This window comes from Prinia subflava, chromosome 2 (genome assembly GCF_021018805.1).
Source record: "Prinia subflava isolate CZ2003 ecotype Zambia chromosome 2, Cam_Psub_1.2, whole genome shotgun sequence".
NCBI lineage: Eukaryota > Metazoa > Chordata > Aves > Passeriformes > Cisticolidae > Prinia > Prinia subflava.
This window is the reverse complement of record NC_086248.1, coordinates 98265363-98289716: the sequence shown is the minus strand read 5'-3', so window position 1 is coordinate 98289716 and position 24354 is coordinate 98265363. Positions and strand designations below refer to the sequence as shown.

General features: G+C 37.6%; 1 protein-coding gene across 5 annotated transcripts in view; it reads left to right on the top strand.

Moving 5' to 3' along the window:
• Positions 1 to 24354, top strand: part of LCLAT1 (lysocardiolipin acyltransferase 1) — a 112062-nt gene that overhangs the window by 28494 nt on the left and 59214 nt on the right. For 4 of the 5 annotated variants that reach the window (XM_063391164.1, XM_063391165.1, XM_063391167.1 and 1 more), the window contains 3 exons: positions 9259 to 9427; positions 11618 to 11816; positions 24151 to 24297. In XM_063391164.1, the coding sequence (XP_063247234.1) occupies positions 9263 to 9427; positions 11618 to 11816; positions 24151 to 24297 (511 nt within the window). In that variant the 5' untranslated portion in view covers positions 9259 to 9262. The remainder of the gene's footprint in view (positions 1 to 9258; positions 9428 to 11617; positions 11817 to 24150; positions 24298 to 24354) is intronic. The other variant, XM_063391168.1, reaches the window with a different exon arrangement.

Sequence of the window (24354 nt, the reverse complement as noted above, 5' to 3'; positions counted from 1 at the left end):
GCTACTATTTTACATAATAAAGGGCTAAAAAGCTAAAAATCCTAGTCTTAGATGTTGGGGTTTTTTCCTGTTTGTCTTCTGGCAGCTTAGTAAAGTACTGCATAAGCACTGGCAGATAAACTTCCCCGGTTCTCTCAGCATTGAATTACTTATTTATCTTCTTATGCTGGTAATTTGTTTTAGGCTAAAATGACCTTGACCTTGATAAATGTTCATGCAAAACATTTTGTTACTTACTTGTCAATAGCCCTGTATCCTCTGCATCTAAATGCCAAAAAATTTACAAGTAAGAATCAAATGGTTGCTTGTATCTTAGTAGGTATTTGAAGGGCCAAAGCCTTTCAGCTTTAACAAGAAACATGAGTTGCTTTATTGTACTGTACTGATGAGACATTTTCTGGCTTTGAGAACATTTAAGTCTGAAGAAAAATGTTTGATAGGATCAGATTCAGTAGCTCTGGAAGCGGAGACAACATGTCTGCATCAGGCTGCTGCCATGGGAATCCCTGCTGAGCCACGGAGCTTCATTAGCACAAGTACAGGTGGACCAACTCAGTTGTGCATCTTTCCAGGCACAGCCTGCATCCATGCACAGCACAGTACCGGTGCTTTACACCCTGAAATGCTCTGCCATTTCAAAGAAGTGGCTCTGAAGACCTCAATCCACCTGAAGCCCTTGGGACATCCCTTCAGAGTCCTGTCAGAAGAGAAAAGCTTCCTGTTGTAGCTGATGGAGAGAGGAAATTACATAGCTGAAGATGTGGTTAAAGCTACCCTTCTTAGCAGTGGTTTGTCGTGTAATCTTTGAAATAGTCAGATGTGCTGTTGACTGATCCTACTGGTGAGCTGTGCAAATGAGATGTGAAGGCTGTTGTCTACAAGACTGAAAAGCACAGCAGATCTTCATCTCTGACTGCAAGGTCCTGAAGCAGAAATATTGTTAGTTAATAGTGGGACGGTAGTTTGGCAACATGTGCATTTTAACTATGCTTCAGATATTGATCTACACCAAAACATAATAGATTGAAAACAGGATTTTGTATCCAGAAATGGAGCAAATGCAAATAAACTCTTTTCTGCTGCTTCTAATGGGAGTGAAACATTTTTAAATTTTCTGCAGGAACTGCTGCATTTTTCTTCTTTTGCTTTGGAGCCTGCCAGGTAACCCATTTATTGTTTGTTCTATGCTTACCTTGGAAAGCAGCCAGCCTGTAAGCACAGCTCACTAGAAAACTACAATTTATGTGACTTTTAAAGTTGTTATAAACTTGTGATACTTGCTGATGTGTACGTATGCTTCAGAGTGCTGTATACTCCTGACACAAAGGCAGCCCTGCAAAATTTCAAGTTTTCAAATGGAATTTTCCAATTAAACGGCTAGAACATTTTTAATGTTGTTTGCAAATGGTTTTTTTTCTTTGATATTTGTCTTGGAAATACATTTTTTAAAGCCTAAGGCGGTTGCAGAGACTCAGAGACTTGGCAGAGTTATATTCCATTGATAATAGCAATTTATCTTTATTATTACTAAAAAAAAATAATGACATAAATTTGTCTGTAGGTGCTCTTCTCTATATCTCATCTAAGTACTGTTGAGCCAGAATCACTTACATGGTGGGCAAATGAAGATAAGTGTCTAGTCTTTCTCTTCAGTCATTTAATAATTCTGAGAGTAGATAAAATCCATAATCTGATCTTGCAGCTGATTTTATGTGGAAGCTCTCTGGCTTCAGTAAGTTTGCTGTTGGGATTTTGAGCATGGTGCCTACTGAACTTTTGCACATACAATGTGCTACTGAGAAAAGGAATAAAGTAGTTTAGCAATTGTTGCTCTATAGGTGATGACTGTCACAGTATCAACGATGCTAAAAAAGAACAAAGCTGCACTGATAAGAAAAACAAACCACACTACAGTATTACCTGTCCAGAATCAAATTCATTTGCAGCATACTTAGAGCTGGAAAATGAGGAATTATTTGGGTTAATATATTCTGTTTTAAAACAGAGGGGTTTCTGTGGAGGATGGCCACAAATAACAGAACTCTCAATGAAACTTTTTCCAAGTTGGGTACCTTGCTTAAGGCTTCTGAAAATCTGCTTTTACATCCCACCTCTTTACTTTCATCATTGCGCTCTCTGGATAATATGAGTTGTCATAAGCTGTGATGCTGTTAGTGTCCTGGTGATAGTCACTGGTTTTCCTAGGCTACATGAATTTTGTTCATATGCCATTCCTGTATTCTGAGTTGTTAACTTGATGAGAAAATTCCATCTTGATGAGAGCAAAAAAGCCATTAGAAGTTTCATGGATGTCTCCTTCTCTGAGAGTGATTTTTAGTTCAGTACCAGTAGCTAAGATTTAAAGATACTCCTCCAAAAATTACTAGTTTTTTATTTGAGTAATTGTTCTTCAGCATGAAGTCCTTTATTTCTGTTTCCCTACTGAGGATTTTATTGTGAAATAGATACTACTTCTGAAATTATAAATGTCACCCCTTCCCACCAAGAATAGCTCTGAACTAAAGTGTTGGGGTGCTCTTATTCAGGGGAAAAGAAATTGATTTATTGTTTTGTTTGTAACATCTCCAATTACAAAGTGGAATATTTTATCTGTTTTTCTTAATTTTCACTTGGATTTGTTATCCATCAATATTGACCAACAGCTTTTTGGTCCGCTGTCAACTTTGAAAACCAAAGGAATCAGATTTGCCAGCTGTTGACCACAAGTAACTTTTCTTGAAAAACAGACTGGGCCTCAACGTGACCTGCGGGTTTTATATAAAATACTCAATAAACCCCTAAAATGGACACTGCTCCATGTTTATTGCAAGGTTATGTTGGTGTTTTGTTTGTTTCTTTTATTTAAAGATGGGATGGGAGGAATACAGCAGCTGTTTTTCATCTGCCAAACCTAGACTTGATGACTTGTCAGCCAGGGCACTTTATTTATATTGGTTGTTGTTTAATACAGGCTTGTGGGGCCCCAGCAGCTTGATGGATAGTGCAGAGCAAAACTCTTTGCATGGAAAGCCATGAAGAAGTAATTCAGAATTATTTGTGTCTGTGCAATATGCATAACAAAAAAAATGAGGTAGCTTTTGGGAGTAAAAGCTCTTGTGCAGTTCTTCCTACAGTAAATTTGTCAATTCATCTAGATTTTCTGATTATAGTAAGGAATAAAAGCGAGCTACTTTTCCATAAATCATTGTTTCCTTTTTCTTTTTCTTTTTTTTTTTTTTTCTGGAAGCAGCTGTAGCTATTGCATGATACCCTCTTACAAATGTTTCCAAATACCTTAGCTCATGTTTTCATTCAAGCTTTATTGGTCTAATGGTTGTCTGGAGCAACAGTGGAAAGAGAACAGGTAAATGAGGGTGAAGAAGCATCAGACTGATTTGATGTCTGTATCCTGACTGAATTACCTGCTTACAGTGTCTAAAGGCCGTACTGCAAAGAATCTCAGCCAGCATTTTCGCATTTGGGAAGACACAATTACTTGGAAGAGCAAATTCAATATTCTGTTAAATTTTTAATTGAATTATAATAGTCAGATTAAGTCTTGGCAAATAAGAGATAATGAATTTTAAGGTGCAGTAATAATCATATTTTATTTGTAATATTTACAGAAATTGCTCATTAAGTTTTGTATTTTTTATTTTGTGCATGTGTGAGCTAATATCTGCTATACTATCAGGAGTGTGGCTTGTGATGATGATTACCTTTTATTGCCTTATCCTATATTGTTTTATGATGCATGTATCTCTTAAGTTTTTAAATGCAAGAATTGTATAAAAAGGAAGTAGTTTTAGTGGTCAAGTGCCTGTTTCTTCACATATTTTTTCAGTGATAGTGATCTGTGTCATATTTGTATGTTCCTTAAAATACTGAAGTGCCCAAGAGAAGGATCAGAAATAAAATGTAGTTCATAAAGAATTCTGTGGAGAATGATGGAGCCTCCTGTCTGTTTTGCATGGACTTCTGATTAGAGTGGTCACCCCAGGCTATCTCTGCAATTAATAATTCAGCTTCCTCCTGCCACTGCTTCCCCTAGAACTTCTTCTATTTCTGCAGTTCTTTTAACTGAGGCACAAGTGATAAGTTATGTGATCAAAGAGATGGGGCGAGTTGTAGATCGGGAAATACACCTGAGTCAGTCTACACAAACTTGCTGTGAGCAAGTTTCTTTTTAACTATGGTGCTGTGTAGAAACTAGTCTCTTGCTCTAGGTGCAAGAATTGATAAAGTTTTCCTTTGAAATGCTGTTATGGAAGAAAACCATAAAATGCTCAAATAGAAAAGCGTGGTGATTTTGTTGGACTTGAAATGTTCTGCTAGGATGTATCATTCCCACTGAAATTTAGTTTTCTTGGCTGATGTTTTGTCACTTGGGCGCCTGCTCAGACCTCTCCTTTGCATCACTAAAGCTGGGAAGGGTTGTCAATCTGCCTGCCCTCTGGTCTAGATGATTTTGTTTTGTAACCTAAAAAAACAGTAAACAGGTCAAAGTCTGGGTCATTCATTTGCTGGTTTGTTTAATGGACACCTAAGTAGCTGGCAAACTTTGATCACCTCTTGCCCACCTCCTGGAATTTCAATTCACAGATCAAAGGTTTTAAAAATTGTTGTGAAAATGAGATCTTCTGATTTGGAAATTATGTTTCCAAATGCAAAATTGAACACGGGAGCTGGAATTTCCAGCTCACCTGTTTCACTTCCTGTGCTTGGAGGAAATGCAGAAGTTAAGTCAGTTTGTAGTTAAGCGCTGGTTTACTTTGCTGAACTGTTAGAGAAGAGGCATCACTGGCTGTCTGAGTTTCTGCTTGATTTTAAGTGAAGGTGTTTACCTTTTCTACTGGTAATTGACTGGAAGAAGCATTAAATCCAGTGCCTAGTGTTTCCCATTCAAGTTTGAGGACTAGTGAACAGTTTTATTGCCCATGCTGATTGAATGAAAACATGAGACCAGTAATCATACACTGTTGTTTCATTGGCCCTGAAGAGCATTCCTTTATTTTTTTCAATGGTGTAATAAAGCCTGATTTGCTCACTTCATAGTACTAAGTGCCTCTTGTTATCAGGCAGCTGGCTCTGTTTGTCAGGTAGTATTGCCCAATGCTATGCTGAGGCTAAAATTTTGTTTTACATTGAACCTGGAAGATGAATTAACTTGTTTGTACAGGCACTTTGAATTATCTGGGGGCTGTTAAGGAAATATGAATCATGTGGTGAGTCTTGACTATGGTGAGACTTCTAGACGTTAAAGTGTAGAACATTTTTGTGTCCTATCAGAAAAACTTACTTTGTATCCTTTGCCCGCTTATGAACCACGGAAGCAGCTGTGAAGAAAAGTTTTGTTGTAGAGAACAGGGTGTTTAAAACCTTTTGAAATCATCATCACAATAAGTGATGTGGTTTGCCTGTCATTTCAGATGTACCTTCAATAAAATCATTTATATATATAGATGTTAAACAAAACAAGCCAAAATGCAATCACAGGGAGGTACCTTTGCTTTATGTATTGAAATAATTTCAAGTACATATTCTAATAAAAATGAGGTTTACAAAAACTGTTCGGCAAAGTATTTTCTCCCCTTGTAGCCAAGAATTTTTCAAATTAACTGAAATAGAAAGCAAAAATTGTATTTAAAGAATTATTGTTTCCAGTTACCTGGAGACAGAGCATGTTTTCCTTCTGCTATGGCAACAAGCACATGTGAAGTACAGTACCCCAATAACGTGGAGTTCTGCCATGAAATAAATGAAGAATTACAAGCCCACTCTGAGGGTGCTGTCTTTATCACTGTTTGCAGCTTTCCATCTGAATTGTAAAATAATTTTGACTGTCTCCCCACAGCTCTGACCCACACAGCGAATGGAAAGTGGCTTTAAGACACATAAAGACCATCCTACATGTTAATTTCAGTGCTGAGGGAGGTTGCTCCATTAGAAAGAGTGTTGTCAGCAGCAGTAAGAGAATACTTCTGTACTTTGATAATGCTTGCTTCCTATTCAGGCTTCCTGTCCAATCCTGTAATTTATTTCTTGGGTGTCTAATCTCTGACATGAGTCAGCTCTAATTTTCCTTGTTTTGAATTTTTTTTGCATTTGTTTTAGATCATTTTCCAAGTCCTCATTAAGTACTCCTTTGGCTGGTTTTTAATCATGTTTTGAAGTTGCAGGAATGTATTTTGCATTGATTTGTAGCTGTTACTTTTTGAATGCAGGTGTTAGCTTTGGGGTGGCTGACATACCTTAGAGACAGTTTGTTTCTAAGGTAGGTATTTAAGGCTGAGGAGTGCAAAAGGATGAAAATAGTCAGTTCCCTCCTGTCTTTGGCGGTAGGTGTGTGGAATGGTTAACTGGGTACGACAGCCCAGGTGTGCAGAGCCTGGCCTGGCCCAGATGTGTGCCAGCCCTACATCCTCCCCTTGCAAACTTGTGCACTGCACTCCTAGTTGGATCTGCTGAAACTTTCTCCCTTTCTCTCCTTCATTGTGGTGGAGGTAATTCAGAGACAAAGTCAAAGTCTATGTGTTACTTTAGATAAATGCATATGTAAAGATATATAATGTTTTATATAGAAGCAATAAGCAAAATTCCGTATTTATCACACTAAAAATGTGGCTTGAAGAATGATAAATGACATACATTAAAAACACCCATGGTATCTTTTGTGTCTAGAAATAAACACCACAATGTTTAACCCACTGGAATGCACTCTAACTTACATCGTATATACTGGAATGTACAAGAAGGTACTGCTTGGTGCTGGTTGAAGAAGAGAAAATTCAGAACTTCCTCAAGACTTTTCTATAGCTCAGATACTTTCATCTAAAACAAACAAACAAAAGTGTCTATGAAACAGTCTTTCACAGAAAATACAAGATTTTTTTCCTTAAATCTTTGGTTGTGTGTCATAATTTGATGGAAGGACCAGTGTAAACTGTGAAAAGGACAGCCCCTAAAGAAGTGACCCTCCTTGCTTCTCTAAGAGTCTAGAAGGATGACAGAGCAGTGTCTCCTCTCATTAGCTCTGGGGGTACCTGTGTGCAGCAGTCAGGTGTTTGGAACTTAGTGTGTCTGCTGTCCCTGTTGTCTGGCAGCCTTTTGGAGCCATGGTGTCTGCCTGGCAAATGTCACTGCGTCTGACTGATGGCTCTGAGAGCCTCACAGAGGACCAGAGCATCTGGCTAAAGCCTAACAAACTCCTGTTCTGTGTCTGCTGGTGGGTTTTACTTGTCTTACAGCTGTTTCTAATTGTTTAGATATATTTGTTCCTCAAAAAATGCCTGTTTAGATCAAGCACATAGAATTTTAATTCTGTCTGCTGCCCTTTGCAGTAGGTCTCAAATCGTGGTGTCAAGAGAAAGCTTTTTCTTCTGGTCTTGTTGCGACTTATAATTCCCCCCCAGTCCCCCTTTCTGTTGGTTTCTGGTTGGGGTTTTTTTTTCTCCTCTTTTGCCTTTATCTTTGACTTCCCTCACAGAGGTTTGCAATAATAAATAGAAAAATTCAGGTGGAACATTTTCTTCAGAGCCTTACTCTTGAAGGATCCCTTAATAAGTCAGAATTGATCCTACTTAGTGTATGCATATGTGCAGACGTGGTTATTTAGTTCCTGCTTTTGGCAGAAAAGAGAAAGCTCTGTACTCCAGGATATAAATAATATGTATTTGTTTGAATTCAAATTTCATTGTGTCAAAATCTTTCAGATACAGCTATCAGCAAACATTTTTATTTCGTGTTAGTTGTTTTACTGTGCTGCAGAAGTAGAGGTAAATACAGCTTCCTGCATCCTTCTTGCATTAAAAATTTGCATGGCTTCTTGTCTCGGCCTTTCTCCAAATACCATACAGTTTAGGAAATTGTTTAAACCTAGAAGTATCTCAGAGTAGAGCTACTTTCTTGTTACTTGTCAACATGAAGTAGCAGAAGCAAATTTTATCTGCTAGCAGCTCTACTGTTGCCATTTCTTGACTGTCAAATACTTTGCTGTGCAAACATCATTGCTATGGACATTGTACAAAACGTGCTTGAGATAAATCATGTATGTTACAATACACAAGGCTTAATGGATTGCTTTTCCATTGCTCATTTTAAAATTAAACCCACCAGCTTCCTGTTTTTCTTGTCTTGAAGTCCTATCTCTCTGAGCTCTTATAATTTCTAAAATAGCCTGATAAAAGAAGGAATTCAGTAAAGTGACTAAAAAGTGACTTCTGCTTAACCTTTGATTTTATAAACAGTTGGCTGAGTCCTAAATAGATGAAAACAATCTATTTTTAGACCCTAATTTAGAGAATTGATATTTCCACATTTGCTTTGTCATAGCTGGTAGTAGTTGCTAAATTGTGAAAGCTTGTAGCTATTACAAATGCTTGGAGGATTGCTGAGTGTTCTGCTATAATGCACTAAGAAGCTCAGTGTACTGTACATTTCAATTTATAATAAGACAGTGTAGCTGATAGCACAGACACTGAAATATTTCAAGTCTAGACTATGCCTTAAAAAACACAGGCTATTGGCTTTTTGGTGCAGCAAGTTGGAAAATAACTGATAAGGACAGTTGAAGTACTGCAGACTTCAAAAAGTGATGAGTTCTCTAAGCCAGGGTGGGTTGGGAGGGTTCAGCCCCTGCTTGCCTGCCCTGTTGGAGTGAAAAGGGAGCTGGTGTTTGAAAGGGCTGGTCAGTCTTGCCAGGTTTGAGTGGTTTGTGAGGGAGGTCACACACAGAGCCTTGTTAGAGAGGGAAGATGAATTTCTGCAATGCTGTGTTTAGCAAGAAGAAATAGGATGGAGAAATAGAAGGGCAAAGTTTCCTATCTTTAGAAAATGGTAACATTAGTATTTCACCACAGACAAAGATAATGGCCAAAAAGTTTAATGTGGCTGGTGTTCTCTTATATAGCTTTTTTGTACCCTTGGATAACAAAAATAGCTTGCTGAAGGTTTTTGAGTGGAACTACATATTGTAGTAATGGGAGGAAATTATGATGTAGGTGATACTTTTATCGCCCTTTTAATATCCCAATTCACCTTACAAATCACTGTGTTTATAATGTCCTTCTCTTACTGCTGATGGGGAAGAAGAACATTTTGGTTGTGTTTACTGTTGTCCTGTGTTGTTAGCTGTGGAAAAAATGAAAGGAAATGTGGAAAAAAGGAGGAGTATTACCTCAGACCGGGCTTGCGGATTTGGAGAATTATGTAATTACTTTCAATTTGTCTCTCTAACATAATGCCAACCCTGTTTTTCAGAGCCATGGTGTCATGGAAGGGGATATACTTTGCACTTGCACTATTCTTGGGAAGTTTCTTTGGAAGTATATTCATGCTGGGCCCTTTTCTGCCTTTGATGTTTATCTCGCCAGCCTGGTATCGCTGGATCACCGACTGCATTGTGGCCACTTGGCTCACACTCCCTGTGGTAAGTGCCACATAATCCAGGTCTGGGGAAATGTCCATAATCCCACAATTTAGCTTGCTCATTAACACTTTGGATTTTATTTTAGGGGTTTTAAGGCTATTTATGCTTTTGTCTAAACAGCCCCTAACACACTTAGTATCTGTGGAGACGGTGTTTAGCTCAGTGTTGTAAACTATGTGCCTATTTAGAGTCCCCCACTTCTTTCACAGTTTGATTTATATATCAGCTAATGCTGCATGTTCATGTTATGCTTGAAAAGACCTTTTTGTGACATCTTCATCCAGCGTCAGTCAGATGCAGAGAAGAATAGGTGAAACTCTAGTAAACAGAAGGAAGTTTGTTTAAACTGTAAACAAACTAAATGAGTTGTCTTGTAAACTCTTTCTTTGGACTGTGCTCCAAGTATTGTATTAGGAAGATTTTCCACTATCTGGTACATAGTTTTCAACCTTCACCATTCTGTTACTTAATCCTTTTACAATTTAGTCCTTGTAGTTCAATTAGAGATAAATATTTTCAGGTGAAAAAGAAGAGCTTCCGCTAGAAAGGAGATATTCCTCACTTAGAGTGCATCAACTTTACAACTATATGAGTCTGGGAATCAATAACAAAGCTCTTCCCTGAATTGTTCCAAAGGAAAGGCAATGTGAATGGGATCTGCCTCTTCTTCCGTTCTCAAAAAGCTGGGGGACTTTGTTCCTCTAGGCCATTAGAGATTTGTTTAACTTTTTCTGAAGTAAAATGCCATATTGGGGTGCAGCAGTATGTATCTTGTGGCATATAGGACGTTTTATCCTTATTGTATATCAAATAGTTTCTGCTTTTGCTGTTTCTGCCTTGTGTGTTTTAAAGGGGTCTCAGCTATTTCTTACTCTAAAACTTTTGTTGTTTTTATCATTACTAAATGTAATGAAATTAGGAGGGCTGAGGTAATCACCAGTAAAGGAAATAGATTATTATTTCTTGTCATGATGAAATTTAACTGAGTACTGATACTGTCACAAAATAATTCTTTCTCTGCTTATCTTCAAAGTTTTCTGTAATTTCAAATTATAGAAAGACTATAGACTCCCCAAATTCAAATATGGGTCTTTTCTTTGTTTAGTTGCCTGAACTTTATAATTCTGGGTTACTACAACTGGTTTATAACTTCTGCAGTCTAGAAGTTTGATTTTTAGCCCACACTGGAGCTAGACCAAAATACTTTTAGTATCTTTGTGAAAAGGATTCTGTCTTTTGAGAATCTTAAGTATTTAGATTTAGGAAAGGAGTCTCAAAAAGATTTTGCATCCAACCATTTTGAGGCTCTGACCTTGTCTGCCTTAGTTTTCTGTCCTTACACTCAGTGCATTCTTAGTCTTGGGTTGTTTCTCCAAAGAGTAAAGTGCTCTTGTAGCAGTTGGACTCCAACAGGGAAACTCTGACCCTGACCTCTGTGACGTTAGAAATTTTCACCTTCCTCACTCTGTTATCACATTTTACTTCCTTTCTAGGAGAGTCAGCAGGATGGGACAGTGAGGTGGGTCTTGACTGTTTCAGTTTAGTTTGGCTTATACCAGGCACGCACAGAGTTGGCAGAAATACGAACAGAACTTGTTTTACTTTCTAGAGCTCTGTTTAAATCCCCAGTGTTCGTGGTTTGGGGTTTTTTGGGGTTTTTGTTGTTGTTGGTTTTTGTTGGAGGTTTTTTGTGGAAGAATGGGGAAGAGAGTGAAGAGGTAATTTGAAGGCCTTTTTATATTAAGGCCTGTAGAGATCCTAAGGTATTTTGCTCCTTTCCTTTTCTGTGCTGACTGGGTTGAACAGCATGCTGCCAGTGAGCGTGACCTTAAGGTCAATAGATATTTGTGCAGTCAGTCTCTCCTTAGATTGCCTACCAAGTTATAATCCATACTGACTCACTTATATTCCCACATGATAGTGTTCCTGGAAAACCAGGGAAAGGCAAGTTTAATGCAGTGATGGGAATAAAGTGCTTTTTAAGAAGTGCTGCTTAATTGTTGTTTCCTCTTCTATTAAACAGCTATTACTGCAGGAAAGCTGGCTGCTTTATTAGAAGACAGAAGTTTGTTTACCAGTTGTAATGGGAGTAAATAAGTGAAATTATGTAATTCAAATTAATTTTTATTGCTAATGAGGTGACGCTTTTCCTCTGGGAGTAAAGCCATAATACTGAGATACTATTTCTAGGCCTTGCTGGAGATGGTGTGCGGTGCCAAGGTGGTTGTCACTGGAGATGGATTTGTTCCTGGAGAAAGGAGTGTCATTATCATGAACCATCGCACGCGGATGGACTGGATGTTCCTGTGGAACTGCCTGCTGCGATACAGCTACCTCAGACTTGAGAAAATCTGTCTCAAATCCAGTCTCAAAAGCATTCCAGGATTTGGTATGTTCCTTTAATTCGAAAGGAGAGTATGTTTAAATTATGTCCAGCCCAGTTCATAACCTGCTAAATGACATTTAGGCTTAAATTCTGTTTCAGTATTTTAAAAAAAACCTTGTGTAAAATATGCGGCATGTGGAGCAATTAAACATAAATCTCCAGAGGACACCTGGACTACATGCCTAAGCATTTCTTATTTAACATGCTACATGTGCTGCTGTTGCTTGTAGGTAAATATATTTCTGCTTTACAAACTGAAAGCATTTTTCAGGACGATGAAAAATGATTTCCAGTTTTTTCAAAGGCTCTTGCAGCATTTGGGTGCTATTTCACCCCACATTGCAAATGCTCTCATCAAGCTTCTTTCTTCATTATCCAATGTATACTGTTGTGAAGATTTAAAAAAAAAAAGCTCTGTAGGCAATTGCAAAGTTAATGTGTCTCTTTAATAACTAATTTTAAATTGAACTTGGCTATGCAAAATATTGTGTGCAGGATATGAAATCATCAGGATTTATTGTGATGTAGGCTGGAAAGAGATCTGAGTTTCACGTATTCAGAGAAATTGTTTCAGATAGTCCAAAAATTGTTTCACAAATGGTTTCTGAATAAATAGGGAGACTTATCTGAAATAAAAGCATCTCTGCATTTTATTTATCTCTTAGATTTATTTACTGTTTTATACAAAACTAGCTTGGGCAGGATATGCGTCAACTTTATGATGTTGAAAGAGTAACCTTATTTATGGTTGCCTTTTGTCAGGCCATTTATCTGAACAGATAATTTTGGCAGGATTCCCTCCTGAGGAGCTCTCCTGCTGTTGCATTGGATTGCATTTACTGTTGCATTGTGTTGCATTCAGTGCTTTTTAAGTAACAGCAGCAACAGGGTAATGTGCTTTTTTTCCCTAACAGCCACATATTAAGGTTAATTTTACTTGATAAAAGACAAATCTCTCTTAATGACAGGAAATTAGAAAATGCATATTAGGTATCTTCATTATACAGCAGAGATGTTTTGAAATCTTGGAATCAGCTGCATATGCAACTTTTATAGCAATGATAGAAGATGAAATCAGGAGTATCATGGGGAAGATTTGTAGATTTCTGTCTTCAAAAGTAACATATGTCTTGTTATTAAAAAAAAAATTATATGTATGCTTATTAATGCCATTAATAAAATTGGAAGATCAGCTCCAGGGGCTTGGATGCTAAGCTGTGCTTGGTAAAATTTAGTTCCTGAAAGGGTGTTAGCAGTCATTTAGAGAGTGATTATTTTTTAATTTTTTTTTTAATTCATTTGTCAGTTTTCTGCATAAACAGAGCACATCTAATAGATTTGATCAGTGGGCTCAGGCAGATGGGTCCGTGTCAGGTCAATTTAGCAGACCATGATGCCATCTTTGTTCGGGTGTAGCAGCTTAAGCCACTAACAAAATTCTCATCCTCCACTTTTTGATATAGAGGTGACACATGCAGACATTTGCTCCTGTTCTTTCCATTACAGGATGAAATTTCTGGTGGTAGAGCTGACACCTGGGTCTGTGGTGTTATAAACCACTACTTTTATGCCAGATCCCCAAGAATTCCACAATATGTGGGCTTTGACAACTTTGGGTGCAATTTTGTGAATTATAGCTTATTTTTCAGTAAATTATTAAAGTTGGGTTATTAATCACAGAAGGGAAGTTTAGCTAAACTGCTTCCTTCACTGAAGCCACAATTCGATGTCCTAAAATTCTGAAAGATAAGTTTCTCTTTTATCATAGCGTATCTAAAAAGAGGCCTTAGAAATGCATGTCTCTGTGTTCAGCCAGGTTGTGTTTTGGGTGGCATTTTCTTGCAAAAATAAAGTATTGTTTGTTTCTATGTAATTAGCGGGTTGTTGGAAAGTGAGACTCTTGGATTAAATGAAGATTGATGGAAAAAAATGAATGTGTATCAAGTTTGTTGGGGCAGGATCACTGCAGAGAAATGTGCCTAAAGAGGACAAAAGCTCATTAGTGATAGTAGAATTTCTCCCACTTATTGCTCTCAGCTGTGCTGTGTTACATGATAGACCCTTAGTAAGTGTTTATTCAGGTTTTGGGGCTGATTTTTATGTTGTGTCCCGGGGATTTTTAACTAAATGTTTTATTTTATGAGCTTGTAAAAGCCAGAAGATCACTTGGAAATCAACCAGACAATTTCAGTGCACTGCATCTGTAATTGATACTTCAGATGTTGATTATTTAAAATATAATATTTGTGATAATTCAATGAGCTACTTTCATCATGTCTTTCAGTTTTATCTTTTCATAATTTACATTGTTTAGTTGTACATAGATGTATAAGATTAGGGAAGTTTGATGCACTGGCTAAATGCAACTTCTAACAAATCTTAACCTAGTGGTAATCATCCTTTGATTTTCAGAAGTATTTGAGTGAATATACCATATTTCTTTCAGTGCATTTTTTGGTGATTTTATAAAGGATTTTCTTTTTTCTTTTTTTTTTTTTTTTAACAAGCATTAAATCTAAAATTATGTTTAAGATAAGGTTTGTAATACAGATCTTCCATATCCATGTTTCTGAAAGCCTTGCTGTATTCAGCGTAGCACTTTTGTTGTCATAATTTCCCATTTGGGTGTAAAAATAGGTCTGTGAGAGATTATGCTCTTTCTAGTGGTATATATGATAGGTGAAGGGCAAAGCTGGGAATGGAAATAGATCCAGAGTTCTTGTGGCCCCCTTTGTAGGTTAAAAGTGTAAAGGTATCAGATTTAATGAGTCTGTATTACAAGTAGGCAGATATTTTCTAGTTAATTATAATTAAAATCAGAGGATTCACGTTTTCCAAGGAGAAACATTGAGTCATTTATCCAGTTCTTAAGTTATTAATTCTTTGCATTCCAGTGTATGAAAAAAACCTTAAAATTGATTAAAGGTGAACTTTAAAAAAAGAAGTCCAAGGAAAAACAGATGGTTCTTTCTTCCTGGAACTGTAGCTTTAGCTTGATGAATTGTGTGCAGTAAAGTTTTCAAAAAGAGATATTACGTTTCAGGAATCTCAATTGCAGAAACATTCTTGCAGCTTTTCAGTACATCTTGCCAAAGCTGCGTCTCCAGGGAGCACAGCTCTGCTCTTGGCTGTTGCTGCAGTTTCTCATCTGACATCATCAGAAGCCACTGACACATTCTGCAGTATCAGTTTTCAAGGAGAATTTCTAATGGCATTGACAGTTTCCTGCATGGTCTGACATGATAGGACTTCTCTACAGTACTTGTAATAGATAGGAGCAATTAATATTCTCATCCATTCTCGATTAATTAGGAGTAGTTTGGGAAGTGATACAGATTATGGTGCAGTTGTGTTCAGATTGTGCTGTGGAACACAAACTGTTGCAGTAGGTACCAAGGAACATACAAGGTAGTGTGAGATGACCAGATAATGACTAGGAGATGGTTTTATATTTTTTTTCCTAATAGTTTCATTTGTGAAAGTCTTCTTGTGATAACCAGTAAGACTTCACTGGGAGTAGATATGTGTTTTAATGATGGACAATTTGGATGTGTTGGATGAGCTTACAGTAATATTTGAATTTTAATGGTTAAATGTGCCTCAACATATGTGAAAAATAAATGGAAATTTGGGTTTAATTTGAGTGCTATCAGAAAAATTTATGGAAAAGTGAGAGAGGGCAACCAGAGGGACTAATGTCAGTTCATGGCTGCCACATGAGATAATATTAATTCTAGTTTTGCTTAGTGCAGATGGAAAAGATAAATACCATCACAATACCGTGTACAAACGTAAAGTATGCAGGTGTTGCAGGCACCATTGATGGACGTATCTTGAAGACTTCCCTGTTTTGGAAAGGCTCACTAAGGCTGCTAAAGCAGGGAATTACAGTTGAAGCAGACTGGGACAGAAGCATGTGAGGAAAGGACAAAATGACAATGAAAAAAGAGGAGAATAAGCAAAGCTGACAAGCCTGGAGTAGTTAGGAGCAGAGATAACTGAGTAATTCTGTCCAGATCTTCATCTCTGGATTCAAATTATTCTGTGGCTAACATTGCTCTCAGAGAAGATTGTAAGATGTAGGAGCTTTTTAGTTGTTGTTTTTCACTCATCTGTTCACTCACATGTTGTAGCTCTCAAAGGCTCAAGTTAAATGCCAGGGGAAAAAAAGAGGACGTTTGCTCTATTTCAGCACTGAGCTTAGCCTCACCAATCTTCCACTACACGTCAGTTGATCCATTATAGCTGTCCAAGTGTGCGAGCCTCGCCTGAAGCAAGCTCAAAGTAATTTGAGTCATCTTGGTTTTCAATGAAGCAGGGCAAAACAACTCAAATTATCCTGTCTTTGCCACAGGCTAAGAGCATGCACACCGACAGCTATGATGGATCAGCTACCATGAAGTAAAATACTGTTGTCACTAAGCCTAGAAAATTTTAACACTTGACTCGATTGGAGTATAGCTAAAGCAGCACTCTGTGGAAGATCTGGACACATTTATATTGGCATGGAAGTGTTTGTGCTACCACAGCTACTTCCATAGGTAGGGGTGCAAATGCTTCAAATAAAGCTTCTTTGCTTGGACAAAAGCAAATCTGTAGCTGGATTTACATTAAAATTCCTACCAATAGAGAGTATTCCTTTAAAAATTTAAAACTGTAACGTACTGAACTTTCTAGTATAGTTCCTGTGTCAAGTATCTTGCATTAAAATAGACTGAGAGTTTTGAGGAGCTGTGATGTTTTGTCTTCTAGCAATTCAATTAAGAGCTGCTAGACTTAATTACCATGGAGTTGTTATCCTACGTGATTTTGAAAGTAGAAGTTGAAAAGCATGCTCTCCAATGGCAAGCACAATTGTTATTCTACCAGTTATTTGTGGTGAAGTCTCTCTTGAAGTTTTAAGTGTGGCTGAAGGACTATTACTTTGCAGCAGAAATGCAGCTTAAGTTGGCTGTAACATATATGCCTTTTTTTTTCTTTTGTAGGGAAGAAAAGCTTAGGGGCCTGTTTCCCAGCTTGTCTCATCCAGGAAAGGCATAATAGGTTTCTCCCACCTCTGTCAGGGGAAAAAAAAATATCCCACAACCAAAGCCAACAAGCCTGCATTCCATTAAACTTTCCTTATCCTTTCTGTATAATGACTCCATTTGTTCTCTACCCCTTTCCCTCTCCAAAATGCACATCAAAAGTGTGAGATCAGATGCTAACTTCTTTCATTCTCCCCATTATACAAACAATAAGTGATGGAGGGAGAGGTTGTTTTGTCCAAGCACACAGAACAAATAAGAACAGAATTAGGTTGGGGTTCCTTTCATGGTCCTCCATGGAGGAGATGAAGCCTCTGAAGAGGATGCAGGCCTTTGGAAGAGGTATTTCATTGCAGAATCTCTCTCCATCCCTAACTGGCAGTTCAGATGACACTTCTGTGGGACAGTCTCACACTGTTTGGTAGAGCCTGCTTGTTTTTCCTCACAGTCTCACAGCTGGAGGTTTTTTATTCATGTCTTTGGAGATTTTGGAGTGACGTGGGGCTTTTCTCCAGATACATATTGGGCAAGACTCATCTCTTCTAATATTTAGGTTTTCATATGCTGTTTCACTGTATTGATGTATTTTTAAAATGCATCAGAAAAAGCTACTTTCCAGCCATCCCAGAGCCTTTGCTTTAGTTTGTTTTTTGCTTTTGAGTCCTGTTATGTTATGTTCTGTTATGTTATTCTTATTTTACACAGTGCATCAAATCAAATAAAATTCAAAATGAAATTTAAGATGCATAAGATTAACCGAAGAGGTTTAATACTCGGTAATAACATTTATGGCATTTTGTAAGTAGCACTAATATAATGGTAGAGTTAATCATCTAATTGTCCATATTCTATAAAAATGGCATAATTTAGGAAATTAAATGAATTTTGAAATATGAAGTGTCCAAATAACATCCTTCTGAACACGATTAAGGCACTAAATGTTCAAAGAATATTTTCCAAGAAGATAGTGTATCTTTAGGTGCTTTATATACACACACATCTTGCTACTACTGTAATGAGTTTTTCCCACATGCTTTCACATGCTCTGTATGTGTTCCTTGGTGGAGAGATACCAATTCTTCAATGGAATATTCTTTCTAGAAGGTTCCACAGTTACATTCTCACAGGTGAAACATAGGCCACTGTATCTGACTAGCTTGTTGACAGCATTGTTCGTGGCCTGACAAGGAAATCTTGTACTGCAAACCTTGTTTGAAGAAGCTTCTAATTGTGTTCTAGGTAAACAGTAAGCTAAAGCAGGGGTTTGTACTAGCACACCCTATATTCTTCCACAAGAGAATGAAGCAGAGCAAAGGAAATGCAGAAAGCATTAATACTTGAATGTGACTTAAATGAACATAAAATTTAGAATAATTTGGTATTGAAATAAAAGCATGAGAACTATGGGAAAGCCAAAGATAAAACTAACTCATCAGAGCAAGACCAGAATATTTTTGGTTTTTTTCGCTTACCTTGAAAATCTGTGCTTCTAACATTGCTGTTTGTTAATTGGTTAGGCTCCACATACATTGAACTAGATGGTATTCTGTAGAATGCATGGTAGACTACATAGGGATATATATACATATATATGAAATATATTATCTGAACATAAACTGGACATGACTGTAAAAGTAATGTTTAAACAGATGTAGATTAATGTTCAGAATCTGTTAGGGCAAGGCAATAGCAAAAGCATGGTGGTTGTTAAATGGACACCTCACAGATTGAATCAAATTAATAAACAGAGTGAATCAGATGATTCACTATAAAACCAGGAGCACTACTGTGAATTTGTATTTGTGAATTTTATCTCTTAGTTTATCTTATAATTTGCTTAAAGAATTCACCCAATCAGATAGTAATTATTCAATTCATTATATTCCTATTAACTTCATTGTTGGAAACAAGCGTGGTTAAAGAAAACTTGCCAGGAGCAGAGATTGTACTTTACAAGATTGTTTCAAGAAGCACTTTTTTCTTTATTTTCCTAGTTTCTGCTCTCAGACCATTACATGAAATATAAAAAAATAAATTAATTTGCTTTGGGCTTTTAGACATAAAACTATCTAGGAAATAGGAGCAACAGCAAAATGCCCAATTCTAATTGAATTTGCAGAAATGTGCTTATGAGTCTATACTGATTAAAACTCAGCAGTGGATATGCACAGTAACTTTAGTAACTTTACGCCCGGGCTTCCTGTGTGATTTTCTGTGCGCCAGCATCTTTTCAGTACCCACAGATCTTTGAAATAGGGGACATTCAGAACTGCATACTTGTTGCCTTGTGGTAATTTTATGCAGCAAAACACTTGGAGCAACAAACTGTTAATGGGCCCAATTACTTGTGTACATTTGGGATCATGAGCTGCTGAGTGATTTCCCTTATTGAGCCTGGATGTCTGGTTCCCTGATGCCTCAAAAGCCCTGATCAGGACCAGACCCCTGTTGAGTACTGGCACACTGAATAAGGCTTTTATTTTTGACCAAGATAGTGCTATGAAAAGACAGTGAATATTCCAGTTGTAGAAAAGAGAAAGGATGAATGAATATAATGGCAAACCCCATAGCTAGGCCTTTTACCTCTCTACTTGTTCGGTTAATTTTGATTCATTTATTGAATTTGTTTGCAGGGGGTTTAGTATTATTAATTGTTCTCTTATGTTGCTACAGGTAGCATACAAAAATACCATTTTCTTGAGGTGTGTGTATGTTTGCTTTCAATATTAGCTATATCCCTCTTTGAGATGTGACATTTTGGGGGATATCTGATTTCTGAGGTTATGTACATAAAATTGCGATACAAAACCAAACAAAGACTTCTTTTGGTACAACTCAGCTCTTTCCCTCTTTTGTTCATTGTCACATTCATCTTTGGTATCTGCATACTTCCAAATTACCTTTGCAATGAAAACACACTAAGGAAATTTCAGCTTTGATTGTTGTTTTCTTCTAAAGGATTTTGGGGGATGGAAAATAGAAGTGCAGGGTCTTAAAATTTAAAAAGCTTTAGACTTGGAGCTAGCATTTTTAATACAATGCTGCAAATTCTCAACCTGCATAAGCTGTAGTTTGCTTTATCCCCAAGGCAGTAAGGAAATTCTGATGTACAGCACATCTTTCTATTTCAATAGCAGGCTTTTCTTTTTGTGCAAGCACTTCTTTTTTTCTGCACAGAATTACGTCCTAATAGGATACATATCATTACCATGTCTGTGTTCCTAGAGATTTTAAGCTGCTTGTTTATTTTTTCAGCTCTGAAAAGTTGATTTAAAGGTCAATGTGGCTAGCTATTCTCTCTGGTAGGTTTTTGCTCTGCTGTTTGGCAATTTGGAACAAGAGCTGTGCAGTGTGATGCTTTTTGTATGCCTTTCCAAGCAGTGTTAGTCATCCAAAATGTCGGCTCCGATAAGATTATTTTAGCAAAGAAATGGATGTGCATTGTTATGGGTTCTTTAGCTTTGCTGTTTCTCTGCTGCATTCTTGTCATCAATGATTTCTTAAGAATCTGCAAATCCAAAGGCAACCATTTTTCCCCAGTCAAGTAAATGCTGCCTTTGCTGGGAAAATTCCTGTTGTCCAGGAGCTTTTAGACAAGCAGAAATGCTGTGCAAAGAGAGCAAAATCTATTTCATTTTTTTGAACAATATGTCGACCTAAACTGAATAGCAAGTCCTACAGACTGCACATTGGAAGGGACTGCCTTGTGCTGCTTTTTCATAAATATTTCTGATTAGCAAAACCTTTCATTCTGCCCATTGATTTACTGAATTCCTCCTGTTTTCCCACACATTCCCATTTGGCTCCCACATCATGTCTTGGACTTGTAACATGTTGTTTCTGCAGCTGCACAATGCAGACACACTGGAATGGAAATCAAAGCAAGAGCTGCTTTTGCTTTGTTCAAAGGCAAGTGAAAGTGGATTTTCCTTTCCCACTTGACACTGGTGGGGTGGTGAGATGTGAACAGCAGGCACTGTCTCCACTGGTGAAAGAACCAGGGCTTTATAGAAATCAGGAATTCATAGTTTTGCTGCCTGGAGGCCTTGAAGCATAAGCAAATGTGGAAATTTTTCCACTGGCATAGATGGTAAAATAGCTTGGCCCAGTGTGCTGTGCTGGGGTAAGCTGGGAGGAAACCTGGCTCCTTTAGTCTTAGTTATCTACCTGTTAGTTAATTTCTTCTTATTTGAACAGTCAGGACTGTTTTATCTAATTAGATATACACTTAAAGATAGACACATTCTTCCAGAACACTGGATGTTATTTATTGGAAAGGTTAGAAAATCAAACCTGTTGTTTATCTTAAAAACTGGATGCCTCCCAACTCCTTTCCCACTGCTTCTCCCTGATATCATACTGTCATTACATTACTGCTTCTGTTTAATTATTCATAGCCCATATATAATACCACCATTTAGAGCAGGAATGGGAAACTACTGCACTCTATCCTCTGCTTTATGCAGTTTCGTCAGGTAAAGTACAAGTCACCCACACAGCATCTTTTGTTAGTAGCTAAAGGTGTTTATAGTATGATGCTCACAGTGCTGTTGAAGAATGATAGCTAGACTGAGTTTACATGCAAGTTTAGATATAATTTAAAGCCTTGTGCTGCATGAAGAAGGGTAGCAGAGAGGATGGGATCTGGCAGCTTTTTCCATATTCCCTTTGTTATGGACCAGAATCACTCCTAAGGAGCTGCTGACCTGAGAAAGTATCAGCAAGCTTGCTTAAGTGAGCATTTCTTTTGCTTTTTTTCTTCCCTTCTTTCAGCCTATGCTGCAATGAGAACACAAGGACTGAATAATTTAGGCCTGATGTGTGATACCACACAATAAAATGGCTTAGCACGATACAGGTTTCCATATACTAACTTAGGTGTAGTGTCCTGTGTACGTAAAATATACAAAAGGTCTGGGCTGAGGGCTAAGAGCGATTGGAAAACACTGAAGCCACAGCAGAACTTTCCTAATCTCTGTGTATTTTTCCACTCTCTCCTGTGCAACATCTGCACAGTTGTAAATGGTATAGTTCAAGGCATCTCTGTTTCTGTTCAGAGGGATTTTGTCCTTTGTATTGTCCCTTTTTATGAATTTGGTATCAGATGAAGTATCACAGAATATCTCAGGTTGGGAGGGGCCCATAAGGACCATCAAGTCCAACTGCCTGCTCCTCACAGGACTGCCTAAAGCCAGACCATGATCAGGAGCATCAGTCAGGTGCTCTTTGAACTCTGCCAGGTGAGATGCTGTGATGACTTCTCTGGTGACTGACCACCCTTTCAGTGAAGAACCTTTTCCTAATATCCAATTTGAACTTTCCCTGATGCAGCTTTGTGCAGTCTCCACCTATTTTCTAGAGGAAACAAATGCTTCAGCACCATTTGATATGAAAAAATGTCCTTTTTATATAACACTAGTGCGGAAATGAAGCCCTGATTAGTTCAGTTTCAAATACTAGTGTGGCACCATTTTTGTGCTATGTATTATAACAGTAGGTAATGATTACATGCCAAAAGATAGCATAGTTAAATTACATCAGTTATTTTACAGTTACTGTAAAATGTACCTTTATTTTTGTCCTGCAAACAGTTTATTTAAACATGGATAGCCTCTGTTCATAAAGCTGTACTGACACTTCTTAATACTGAAAATGTGCAAATGTGACAGGTGCATAAATGCACATAAAATGTTGTGGTCAAAGCTGAGTTTCCTTTACAAAAGTTTTTTCACAAATACAGTATGCAAATATGAAAATATTTGATGAGACTGCATTCTGGGCATTTCTTTTCTTAAGTCATATAATCACTTCTAGTATTCATTTATCTGAATATCATTGATTATCTGGAAATCTGAGATGCACTACATCCAGATTGCAGACAGCCTGTTATTCATGTTCCATCTGTTTAACTGATTTAAAAATTAGAAGTATTTACCCCGTGACATAGGTCACAAATCTTTAACAATACAATTAATGTTTCTAACTGATACAGAAGAGATAATGCAGCAGGTTAATGTGTTGTCCAGGCTGACTGACTTACAAAGTTGATTGAAAAATGAGTGACTTTAATAAGTAGTTTTCTAGCGTATGGTCCTTATGAGATACTGCTTTGAAGAGAATATAAAGGAATCCTGTAAAGAGGAGCTGAAATGAAGGGCAAGAATAACATGCTGTAAGTCACCAGCAAAGGAAGAATAGGCTTTGAGATTGTTGGTGTGCAAAGAGGAGAATGGGCAGCTGTGATGTTTTCTCTTTGATGTGCAGGATCTCTCTGCAGGTTTTCTGATGAGGTAGCAGCTTGCCAAGTACGGTGGCAAGGCAATGTCATGCTCTTCTGAGCCCTGTTTAGGAACGGAGCATCTCAGGCATGTGGTGCAGCTGAAGCCCTGGTTTCTCATCCTGCTGTCTGAGCTAATGAACAGAACTTGTAATATTATGTGATAAATCTACACTATATATTTGTGGCAAAAAGAGCCAAGAATACTTACTGAAGATAATGGGGTGTGACTCCTAAACTGCAGGCTCAGCAGCAGTTGCACTTACTTCACTGCATTACATTGTCAGTTTGATGGCAGGTTTCAAATCTTTGTGTGTATTAATACAAAGAAATAGATATATATAGTTTGGGGTTTTTATTCTATAATCAAGTGTAAAGAAAAGCTTTGTATTTTCTTCTGAGTAATGAAATGAGTAATGAAAATTATGGGGAAGTATATGTAATAAAGCCCTCCAAGGAACAGATACTTTCTGGTTTTAAATACTTCACCTCAGAGAATCATGACATTGTTTAGGTTGGAAAAGACCTTTAAGATTATCAAGTCTGAGCATATCCCTAAGCACTGCATCCTCAAGCAGCACATCTACACATCTTTTAAAAACTCCCAAGGAAGGTAACTCAAACACTTTTCTGGGCAGCATGTTCCCAGGGCTAGCGTGACAACTCTCTTGGTGAAGAAATTTTCCTAATATCCAATCTAAACCTTGTGCAACTTAAAGCCATTTCCTCTTGTCCTGGTGCGTGTTACCTGGGAGAAGAGATCAACCCCCACCTCGCTACAACCTCATCTCAGGACAGCATTGACCTTATTCTTGGTCTGGTAACTTGAGTTTTGATTTTTGAATGTATTTATGCCTTCTTTTTTTCTTTCCAATCCAAACCTCTTTTTACAAGATAACCAGGCGCTCTCAGAGTTGAGGGCAGGTGGGCAGCAGATTGGGTCTAACATGATTTATAAAATTCTTTGGAATAACAGACACTGTGGAAGTATCAGAGTGAAATGTTGCTAAAGGTGTATTTTTTTAAACTTTAGGCTGGGCGATGCAGGTTGCAGCCTTTGTTTTTGTTCAGAGAAAGTGGGAAGATGACAAGAATCACTTTGAAAAAATGCTGGATTATTTCTGTGACATTCGTGAACCGCTACAACTGCTCATCTTTCCAGAGGGAACTGATCTCACAGGTAGGCTGCGTTTGTCATCTTCTCAGGGAATGTTCAACATGGAAATTCTTTGTTGTT